Here is a 12104-nt window from a genome sequence, read left to right as displayed (position 1 = left end):
GTAAATAATGAATGAAATTTATAAAAGATATCAGCAATCTGCTTATGTTATGCTCTCTACAGCAAAGAGGACTAGAGACTATTTAAAAGAGTAGCCAACACCAACAGGGTCCCACTATTGCAGACCCCAAAGGCTTGTCTCCATTTTTGAATCCAGACAACAAAATAGCACATTTTAAACAAAAAAACACCCTATTTTTTAAAGAAACCTTTCAATTTAAGTTGTTCACACAGTAGAAGTCAAAGTTACTCAAGCCATTTGCGGCTCAGCATCACTGAGCAAGGAAACCCCATTAGCAAGGAACATACTTGAACAGAAGCGAGATAATAGATTCAGAAGAGTGTAGACAGAGCCTTGAAACCCTTGCAAAAGCCGGCCTTGTAGCTTTTAGACTAATAACTAAACTAGAGCCTCATAGTTTCAGTCTTTATTCACTGCACAGTTTAAAATAGAACTTCTCAGCTCTGCAGAGAGCCTTGTTTAAGATCAGAAATGTTCTAAAGCTCAGTCAAGTCTCTGCAGACAATACACTGCAGTTGATCTAGGCTCATTATCCATAGTTATTCCACTGCAAACCAGTGGATTTGCTGACAACATTCTCCCATGTTTCCAGGCTTTTCCCTTAACTGTTTTAGGGCATATGATTCTGCCACTGTGAGGACAGATGAAGCAACACCTAGTCTGCTAAGACGCCAAAGTGGTTATGTTAATATTTTATAAATCATTTCAATTTTGCCTGTATTAATCCACTGCATAGAAGGTAAATCAAGAACATCCAGAATTAATATTTCAGATACTTTGCAACTTTTAGCTGCTCTTTTATACAGAAAAGTCTAGAATTCTCTTCTAGTATCCTATTCTGGACTGGAGCAGCCAAGAACCATCATAGGAGCTGCCATACTGGATCAGATCGGCTCCAGTGGATGAAATATCCTGTCCTCAAACACTGGGGAGTACCAGCTGTTTCAGAGGAAAGTGCAAGAAACCTGTCAGTAGGCAGGCATGAGAAAATATGCCCCTGGAAAGCTTTCCTCCTACCCGCCATTAGAAGTCAGCTCATGCCCTGAATAGGGATGGTTCTCCCTTCCAGAACGCTTAAGGTATATCCCACAGCTAGTGTTCCCTCTAATTTTTCCCACTCATGTGCAGATTGAATTTTGTTATGTGCACCAATATGGCGGTGGTGTGTGACACATGACCTCCATACTGGTGCACATAAAATCCATGTGGTGGGGTGGGGCTGAGGGATTTGGAATGTGGGAGGGGGCTGAAGCGTTTGGGTGCAATGGGCTCAGTGAGGCTACAATGGAGAGAGAGGACTCCCCCCAGCTCTCTGTCCCTGCAGCAGCACCTGGGCGGGGGGGGAGGGGGGAGGAGAGGCACCTCTCCCCCAGCCACAACAGGTCCGGGCCTGGGTCAGGACCGGGGCAAGGGGTGCCTGTCCCCCAGCCACAGGCGGGGAAGGTCTGGGGCTGAGCCAGAGGGAGGGGCGCCTGTCCCCCAGCAGGTCCAGGGCTGGGGAGGGCGCTGTGGCAGGTTCAGTGCTTGGGGAGAGGCATCTCTCCCCGCCACAGCACTTAATAGGCAGCCGCCCTTAGCGGGAATTTAGCCCACAGCCTGTGGTAATGAGACTACCAGCCTGGGTTGACAGAAGTGAGCTAGCAGGGCACATGCTAGTGCTCTAAAAATAGCTCTGTAGACAGCGCTCTGAACTTGCAGTTCAGGCTGGAGCTCAGTCTCTGAAGCCTAGGGAGCAGGGTGCGCTTCAGAGCCTGAGCAGCAACTTCAAAGTGCTGTCTACACAGCGTGTGCCCTGCTAGCCCAAATCTGCCAACCCGGTATAGGAGGCTTGCTGACCTGGGTTGTGTAGACATACCCTCTGGGTTTTTTCCACCTTTTCTTTAACAACTCTGGATATTCTTGTTACTCATATAAACGCCCAATCCTATTTTAAACCTTGCTAAATTCTTAGCCTCAATGGTATCCTGTGGCAGCAAATTCTACAGGTGTGGTGTGAAAAAGTTGTGGTTTTTTCAGTTTTAAATTTAACGTATTTCCATTTGACTGTTCCCTTATTGTATTATGAGAAGGGATGAATAGCAGTGTCCCATCTGCTCCCCAACACCACTCATTATTATGTATACGTTCTCTCTAATATAACCAGCCCATCAGAGCTCCACAAATAATTGACTAGAAACAACCAGGTGTTATACCAACGTTATCTTGCATTCAAGAAAGCAGCAATGGTTTGCAAACGTGTAACTTACATTCCAGGTCTCACCCTCAACACGTATCATGAATGTTCAAGGCCACATATAAAACACTGGAATTTAGGAATAATGTTAAATAACTTTTGCAATGAATTGTCATTAGCAAGGAAAGTGCTTAAACAAAATAGAGCTCACGGATCTAGCACCAACATAGACAGGGCCTTGAAATACTTGCAGAGGCTGGCTTGGTAGCTTCTAGACTAATAACTAAACTAGAGCCTCACACCTCAGACTTTCCCAGAGGATGGAAAACCTCTAAAAAGCAGTTACTATCAATGAATTTTACTTAATTTTACTAACAAGGTCTTAGCCAAAATTTGATACCAAAATTTAATTGCTGACATCACAGAAAGAGCCCAAATTTGCAGACTCAAATTTTCATAGGTATTACAGAACGTTTTAGAATGACCAATATAGTAACTAAATTTGTATTAATACTATAATGGAAGTTATTCTTACACCCATACTCTTCCTCTTATTCTAAAGGATCTCACTGCACTTTAATTAGAGAGAGCACATGCCACTGAAATGCAGCCACTTCTGGAATGGTAGAGCAGCACTCATCATTACAGAATAAAGAATATAATTTAAACAGTTACACTAGAAGTCCCTTCAAAGTGACTAAATAGAAAGTGAAGTCAGAGATGTTACTTTCTGTATTTCGCTACATACCTTTCACGTTGTGTGTAAAACGTGCCCTGTAATCTATAGTTATAGTAGATCTGTCAGTCAACATGGCAATTATAATGATACTGCTGACAAAGATGCTTCCATTCAACAACGGGTGAGACACGGCATCCCAAACCAAAAACAGCAGTGTGCGAAGAGCATGATTAACCTGGCCTCTTTTTGGAGACTAAGTCAACTCGTTATTCCAGGCATTCATATTGCTATGGAAAATAAGGCAAGTGATTTAAGGTCATTAGAATGTCAAGATCACCATGAGAAATAGTGCCAGGAATGCAGCATCAGTTAAAACCACACTAGTTTTGAAGCTGGCATCAGTCTCAGCTGCAAATACGAATGAGAACACAGGGCCTGAAGGCCATGCAATCACAGATCTCTCCTTCCAGATACTGCATGCAATCCCCTCTTCAGTTCCAGGTACCTCATTACCAGAAAAATATTGCTAAATTGGAGGGAGAAAGAAGCTGAAGAATATAACACTTAGGTATATAAATAAAAGTGATCAGAAAGCTACAGAGATTGATTTGTGGGGAATCTCTATGGACAGTTAGGCTTAGTGATGAATAACCTGGGGGCGGGGAAAATTATATTCTAGTAGTATTTGAAGTGTGTCAGCATCAAGGACAGAGGAATTTTGGGTGCTATAAGAGGGTAGAACAAGGAGAAACTGGATTAAATTAAAGAACTGAAAATGTCAGTCAAAAATAGAGACACTTTCTGACAGCAAGATCTATTAAACTATAGAATAGTCATCCAAGTGATGTTAAGGAAGAGCCATCACTTGGGACATTTTCTAGTGTTTTCTGCAATTAAATTTCAAGTATTCTGTAGGTATCAATAGGTTGCTGGCATACAGACACACTGGATGACCTATTAGAACTAGAGACACTAAGATTGTAAGATTCTTTTGTCATGCCTCCACTATTTGGTGGGGAGAAGCAAACAGCAATCCTCTGTGTATGTGGGCTATTCCAGAAATATATGGACAGAGGCCACTGAAAAATGTGATGAAAGCAGGGGAGTTGACCACACACAATAAGAGAAGGCAAATAATGAATTGCTAAATACCTGCATATACACCCACATATATAGCTGCATTTGACATTCAAAAACGTGTTATTCAGCAGTTACCTTTCATCTTTCTTGCCAAGAGCATGGGCAGGACTCCAGGAAAGGAAAAAATGACTGAGTACTCGGAAATGTCTCTTACCATCTTCAAACTTACACCTTAATGATGGTTATATTGGCATAATTCAGGATAGTTGTTTGGCTCGTAGGAAGTTCCATACTGTCCCCTGCCCCTTTAATTGTGGGCACTTTTCTACTTTTAATAGTAATCTGTTGTCTATATGGCAGTCAATTACATTGTTTTAAAAGTGCACAAAACAGCAACAGGTGCTAAGAATGACAAGTTATGTAGCAACAGTGAATGATCATTCTATACACTGCAGTGCTCAGGTGTTCCCTTCCTGCTTTGCTTCTCACCTCTTAACTGTCTGCAGTTGCCTACTCCTGCTCCTTTAAATTGCTTTAAAAAACCCGAAAATTGTAATGCTTGAGGATGTTATCCTACAGCTTTTACAAAGCTGAAGTTGTATGCTGATGTACACCTACTATAATGAACTGACTTTTGCCCTCTATTGGATGGAAATGAATCACAAGGCCTCATACTGTGTTGTCGAGCAGAAACCCAGGTTACTACTAACCGATTTAGACTAAGTTTGGCAAGGTAATGTACCAACAGCACTCTATAGCAAGAGCATTAACTACACCACTCCAACACCATTCTGCTGGGCACTTCAATAGCAACAGTGCAGGAACACAGAAGAGTCAAGGCGTGAGTTTTACGAGTACGCCCTTCCAGAAGATTTTTAGGGAGCACAGCTTTTTTTTTTATGCTACTGTAGCACCGATAACAGGAAACAGTGTTTTGCAGTCCATTCTTTTACTTAGGACATTACATCTAAGGTTTCAGAGGCAAATGGAAACATAACCCAAAGAACCCAGAGAGGAAACAGCAAATATTCAACAGGGGGCATCTTATGGCTACTCTTACATGTTGAAATTTTACTAGTGTGTGAATGATTCACAGCCATGACAGATGTAGAAGGTTATTTGCTTTCTGCCAAGAAATTGTTTTTAACACATTTTGGGGTTCTCACCATAGCAAGAGCTTCCCTTTTAAGGGTTAGTAACTATACTACAAAATCATCCGCAACTGACTTTGAATCTTTACCAATTTACATCAGAATGCCCTCACATTACACAAAAGCATTATAACTGGTGCTACAAGTAGGCCTTTCTAAACACGGCAATATGAGGAATAAGAATAAAGACACAATTTTACAAAGCAAGCCACTTAGCTTTTCTAAAAAGCATACACGCATATTTTACTTGGTAGTAACAGTAACAGCTTCCAAGATTTGCTTAATCAGTAAAAAGAAAAAAGGAGGACTTGTGGCACCTTAGAGACTAACAAATTTATCTGAGCATAAGCTTTCATGCATGCATCCGATGAAGTGAGCTGCAGCTCACGAAAGCTTATGCTCAAATAAATTGGTTAGTCTCTAAGGTGCCACAAGAACTTCTTTTCTTTTTACTGATACAGACTAACACGGCTGCTACTCTGAAACCTTTAATCAGTAAGTGTTTAGTAAAGCATACTTTACTCAATTCTCAGCAATCTAATTCCAGTTTAGTTTTACGAAGAATTGCTTCTGAGAACCATAAATGTAATCTCCAAAAAGACTGCAATGGCATATAGTTCACTAAAATCATTGCTCTGAAACCAAGTAGTATGGTACACACAAGTTGTTAACTCAAATGCCGAAAAATCCAAAGTCTTTGTTTTAAACTGGGTCAGATTAAAATGTCTGCTCTAGCTTTACAATCTAATGTTTTAACCAAATTCATGGTTATTGACATAAAACTATATTATTAAGCAGGTGCAGCACCCTTTCAGGTTTGCATTGCAAGTCTAACTTCACTGAACTCCGCAATCAGACTGACAAGGCAACAATGGTACTTACAGAGAGAGTGGGCGGGGGGGAATTCATCAGCTAGTAGAGGTAAATTCAGCTCTGAAGCGAACAAGATGATACTCTTGAAGGTTGCCATTGAGGCTGTGAGAATTTTAACTGAAAGTTGCTTTTATGTTTTAGCAAAATGATACATGGGGTTAAGTTCTTAAAATGGCAGGTAGGAGAACATACACTCAGACAGTGAATATGAGGCATACTGGTCACTGTTCAACTGAGGTTAGTAACAATATCTTGTTTGCTATCACAGCCTAAGCTACTAATGCCAAAAAAACCCCACATACTCCCAAGCATTCTAAGCATTTTGTTTCCAAGTCTTCATCTGTTTGAAAAAGTATCCTGACTTCTCCCACCCCTTCAGAGTCAATTAAAATGGAGACCAAAAGGTATAAAAACTTTCCCATGACATTTTCAGGATTTACATTGTACCTTGTGGAAGTTTTAGCTTAAAATGAAATTTATCCTGAACCTAAGATGTTTTCTGTCCTCTGATTCAGCTAATCTAACACAACTGATATAACCCAATACTACTGTCTTTTGCAATTACAAATCATCCATCAATACACAAGTAAATGGAGAAACATCTTAGCATTTTTCATTTTTAGCCTCAGATAATTTGGAATAGTTTTAAAATGACCTAATTCTAACAAAGTCATCCCTCTGTCAACTGGTGTAATATATCTGTTCTTCAAAAAGTTTCAGCACTTTAAAATTTTTGCTGCAACAGCAGCCATTTGTGTCCCAATGGCTGAAAAAAAATGGAGATTCAACAAACTAAATGTGGCTGTATTTATAATTCCTTTCATGCACAGTGTGCGACATTCTTTTCTAACTTCAGCTCGGATACTTAAAAGTTTAGACAGTGTAATCAAGTCATAAGACTCTCTATATAAAAGGGAAATAAAGTAAAATTGAGTTCAGAGTCTGCAAATAAACTGCATTCATAAGCACACTGCTATTCTGGTGCAGAATAAACTCCCAACCTCAATACTATTGTAAATCCTACCAGAATCACCTCCAAGAGATGTAATTGCAGGGCTCCAAGAATCACACACATTAACATTTCAGGGATACCCAATACCCATTGAACTCATTTGCCTATAAGAAATTTTCCACACACACCAAAAAAACCCATTCCTCCAAAGATTGCCCTGAGCTTGTTTTCAAAGGCTTTCACTGGGCCTCCTCCTCTTTCCCCAGCCCCCACTCTCCAGCATATAAACACACTCTTGTCACACACTCTATCAGCTGTTCGTGTTGCTCCGCCCAGGCCTCAGTTTCCGGGTAGTAACAGAGCAACCAATCGGCTGAGTTGCAAGCTCTTCCTGAGGCCTTTTGCCTGCAAACACTTTTCCAAAACAAGCAGCTCGTCATTTCACAGGGGGCACTGGCTCATCCAGGGCGAGAGGGGATTGCAACTGCCATGCAACAGGGAAGGGAGCAAGTCCCACAAGCCTCAAGGACATACTGAGCTGCACGAGCTCCCCCCCACACACACCTTACCAGGGGAAGTATGGGGATGGAAAGGAGAAGGAAACTTACGCACATGCCTAGGCTGATCATAATATTTTTATTTATTTTTACAGTCACCAGTATCAGATCGCAGGTAATCTGAGTAATTCCCTATATTCTGGATATAAAACTTCCTTGAAAGTCATTCCACAGTGGGGCACAGGAAGCATCTGATCTTTTGTGCACGGCACTGCATGTAATAGAACAACTCCACTGGGCCTGGTATTTAGGCAGTGAGGAAAATCAAGAGAGGGGTGTGGGGAAGGAGACAATCAATCCAACAGAGTCAAAATGCAATGCAAATCCCTGCTTCTAGGCTCTTTCCAGTATTTAGAGAAGGGATCAGAAGAGAAACAATGAATGACTCAGTGTCAGAACATAATCATCCAGTTGATTATTAAACATCAGTTAAAAAACACACTCCCCCTTGCAATTTAGAGAGAGAGAGAGCACGAGCAACCAACCTCTCCCGTTCCCTGGTCACAAAGAAACATCTACAAAAGGACATGGACGTGTTGGGATTGAAAATAGGAATAATAAAGAAGGACTCCACTCCTCTCCTAAACCTGTCAGAGCAGTAAAAAGCAGCAGACTTGTAACTTGCTCTCTAGCCCCTTCCTAGACAAGGTAACTCTTGGCAGGCTGTAAATCTATGCCATGATTATATACTAGAGACATTAAAGAGAAGCTGAAATGGGAGATTGTAATGAAAATGGCAGCAAACAAAAAAAATTCAAGCCACATTCAAGTACATTCCTTCAGTCCAGTTCTCTCTCATTTATTCACCACTAGAAAACAGCTTCAATCCCCAACCCGCCCGCACCCCTCAAACACACACTTACTTCAGATAATGTGTAGATCGGTTTACAGATAGGAGGACTACACAGAAAAATGAAGTGGCTCAGTTGTTTAGGATGAATTCAGAGTGTAGGCCCAGAGATATGAAGGAAAGCCAGACAAACAAAAAGACTGGGGAAGGAGGAAGGTAGAGAAGAGAGTCATCTGACATACAAAACTTCCTAACTTTGCTGTCCACAAGAAACAAACCGATCTACCCGTCTCAAATACCAAGAACACGGGGGTAACAATAATAAGAGCTACAGTTTTAAAAAGCCTCTGGATTCTTTTGTCACAGGAAAAGAGAGCAGGAGATCGGAAACTAATTTGGATTGGGAGGAATGTCAACCTATTTACTTCTCTTCATTTACCACCAAGCCATAAATATACCAAAAAACTGCTTTGTCTCCTAAAATGCTTTAGTCATTCTAGATGTCAGCTACCAAGCAGAAAAAAAAAGTAGGGGAGAAAATGCATCAGGTCATAATAGGCCTCATCCCCACTCCAGCACAGTCCTCTTCAAAAATTATACACAATGAGGATTATTTCCACTAAACAGCTGGAGTTCTCAACCCTCCCCCTGGTGAAATTAACTATCAATTAAAATTTGCATTTGGGAGGGTATGACATGTTGTAATTCTAAACTCCAGAATAAAAATAGCTCAGATTCTACCATGAAGGGTAGTCATTTCCTATTTGCTAAAAACAACATTAAAAATAAACAGAAGCTTTGTATAAAAACATGCACACAAAACATTAACAAATTTTCTTTGGGTAAATTGTCCTCATGCTATAAACATTAGTGCTGTTGATTTCACCCCTTCTTTTAAAGCACAAAATCCAAATAAGTTTGTTTATCTCTGCCTCTAGCAACTAAATCAGGTCTGTTTATCAACCCCCAACCTTCCTACCACAATCAAAAAACAGATCCCGCACTCCTAAATTCTCCTGGGGGAGTAAATATTCCTGAAAGCATTTCAGTTGGTTAGGTCAGTTCTCCCCACCACCACCACGTAAACAAAACTATTAATAAAATAATTCTATAATCGAATTCCCAATGATATTTCAAAAGCCACCCACACTCCAGACAGCAAAAGAGAGGGATACACCATCCTATGAGGGGTGAGAATAAAAATACTGAGAAAAATAAAAATAGATCCATTAGGAAAGAAAAAAACCTACCCTAAACTGGAGTGTTACATAAACAAAACCTTTAGCAAGAAGGGAAGGGGGGGAGGAGGGGAAGAGAGAGAGACTTTTCAATTGCACTGAAACCCCTTCTTCCCACTCCGTGGCACCTTATTTCTGGTTTGTGGCAAACTAGGCTCCCCCGCCCCCCCGAAAAATTAAAATAAAATAAAATCGCCACAAATCCCTAGGCTGGCACCAGAAGCTTTGGGAACTGCAGGCTGAAACCATGGAGTAAATAATAATAAACATCACAAAAGGTTGGAAAAAAAGGTTTTTTCTAGGCTGTGGCTATTAGACAAGACCTCCCCATTCTCTCAGCCCCACTCCTCACAACCCTAAGCTGTTGAACTACATTCCAGGGAAGGGGGCTGGGAGAAAGAGGGGAGCCACGGGTGAAGGTGCCATCTGGAAAGGGGGGGAAATATTCCTTTGAAATACTCCTTCCAAGGCCGACCACCAGCTGTCATAATATCTGATGGGGAGTTGGGGGGGGGGGGGGAGGGGTCTCTCCCTTACCCTGGGGGAAGTCATAATCCCAGGGGGAGGAAAAGGAGTTGCCCTAGGCTGGACTGAAGGATCCTGCCCCACTGCCCCTCTCCTTAAAGGTACTAATTTCCCCCCAGGATAGGTGGTTGGGGTACCCTCTATCCCCCAGGCTGAGTCTCTTCAGGCCTTAGGCTGAGGGATCTGCTGTTTGGGGGGAAGCTCAGGCTGGGAGAGAGAGAGATCTGGAGTCCCCAGGACTGGGGGAGAGGGGTCTGTGTTTGTAGCAGGCCTCTCCTCAGCAGAGAGCGAATGGCTGGCGTTGGGGAGGTGTTTGCAAGGGGGTCCCCCAGGAGCGGGGCTGGTCTAGGGAAGTTTCACCCTCTCCCTCCACAGAGGGAGCTGGTTTCACAGGGGTGCTCTCTCCCCTTCACCATGGGAGGTCAGAGGGACTGACCCCAGCAATTGTACACCATGGTGGGGGGGGGGGGGAGAGGAGGGTCTCTCCCCCCCGGTATTTTCCTCACAGGGGTTTCTCTCCTCCACCCAGGCGGATGGGGACTCTCTCTTTCTCCTCCCCCCACTGACCAAGGGGGGAGGCCTTTCTCCCCCTCCTCCCTGTGAGGTCTCCCCCCACACACAGGGGGATGGGGGATCTCTCCCCCCCCCCATGAGATGGGGGAGGGTCTCTCTCTCTTTCTCCCTCCTCACACTCATGAAATGGGGGAGGGTTTCTTTCTCCCCCCCCCCCCCCACGCACAGGGTAACACGGGGGGGGGGGGAAGTCACCCCCCCCCACAGAGGGACATGGGGGTCTCTCCCCCTCCCCTCCACAGGGGCTGCCCCCCCGCGCGGGAAGGATACAGCTTGACCACGTCGGTGTCCATCCGCCTCTTGCCCGGGCTGGGGGAGGACATGGTGCCCCCGGCTGCCCGGCTCCTCCTCGCGGGCTGTCAGAGCCCCGGCTCCTCCGGGCTGCGGGGGGTGGGGGGGAGACCCGGCAGGGGCGGCTCCCCGCGGGGGGGGGGGGGGGCGCCGGGCACCGACCCGCTGGCGAGCCCCCGGCGGCGGCTGCTGCGGCGGCGGCTGGCGGGGCCTGGCCGCTCCTGCCTCCCCCAGCTCCGACTCGCTCTCCCCTCAGCCCCGAGCCCAGCTCCGCTCGCCTCTGCCGGAGAGCCTCTCTCTGGGCCCCTGACGTCACACACAGTGACCTCACCGCCCAGGCCCGCCCCGATTGGCGGGGCGGCGCGTGACGCAAGCGCGTAGAGCGCGCCGCCCCCGCTGACTGCTGGGAGCTGTAGTCTCCGCCTCCCCCGGGAGAAGGATGTGCTTGAGCAAGGCGCTGTAGGCGTAAGAAGTGTGTGGCCCAGCCTGGGGGAGCAGCGAGTTAGACGCACTTTAAGTACGTTAAAGCTGCGGGTTCGATGCCTCCTCTATAATAGAGCCTGAATACTTTTCTTGCAGGTGTTAAAGCCCCTGTTTCCCCCCCGCCTAAAATTGTAAGGTGAGACCCAGGTTTTCCCAAAGCAACCTGGTACCTAGGTGCATATACATTCTGACACCTTTCAGAGTAGCAGCCGTATTAGTCTGTATCCGCAGAAAGAACAGGAGGACTTGTGGCACCTTAGAAACTAACCAATTTATTAGAGTGTGAGCTAAGTGAGCTGTAGTTCACAAAAGCTTATGCTTTAATAAATTTGTTATTTCTGACACCTGCAGAGGAGTTTTCTCGAAGTTTGTCTCTTTCACCTACTGACAAGTGGCTCCCATAAAAGATGTTATCTTGTGTCTGCACAATGACAGCCTGCTGCTGGCCCAGATTTCATGTGTGCAATCATGGTTTCCACCCTTGTTTGTGTTCTGCTTACCTGATAGCGCTAGGGTTTGGTGAAAGACAAGCCATGGCCCCCTGGATTCCATTCGGAGGGTGGGATAGTCTGGCAGTTAGATTCCCGGCTTCTATGCCCAGTGTCATGACTGACTCCGCTGCTGGGCAAGTCACTTAGCCACTCTATGCCCCATCTGCAAAGTGAGGCTACTGCAGGGAGATCCCATTTTTGTAAACTTCAATTTTCCAGGTTTCAGA

The 12104-nt window shown here is 44.5% G+C and overlaps 1 protein-coding gene across 2 annotated transcripts in view; it reads right to left on the bottom strand.

Annotated features, from left to right (window-relative positions):
- Positions 1–11028, bottom strand: part of UBE2H (ubiquitin conjugating enzyme E2 H) — a 72197-nt gene extending 61169 nt beyond the window's left edge. For both annotated transcript variants that reach the window (XR_007354709.2, XM_048836772.2), the window contains exon 1: positions 10883–11028. Coding sequence is in view for 1 of the 2 variants with exons in the window: in XM_048836772.2 (XP_048692729.1) it covers positions 10883–10935 (53 nt within the window). In the remaining variant the exon portion in view is untranslated. The remainder of the gene's footprint in view (positions 1–10882) is intronic.
- Positions 11029–12104: the final 1076 nt, after the last annotated feature.

Source organism: Caretta caretta, chromosome 1, assembly GCF_965140235.1.
Source record: "Caretta caretta isolate rCarCar2 chromosome 1, rCarCar1.hap1, whole genome shotgun sequence".
Taxonomy (NCBI): Eukaryota; Metazoa; Chordata; order Testudines; family Cheloniidae; genus Caretta; species Caretta caretta.
This window is presented reverse-complemented; position numbering and strand designations above follow the sequence as displayed.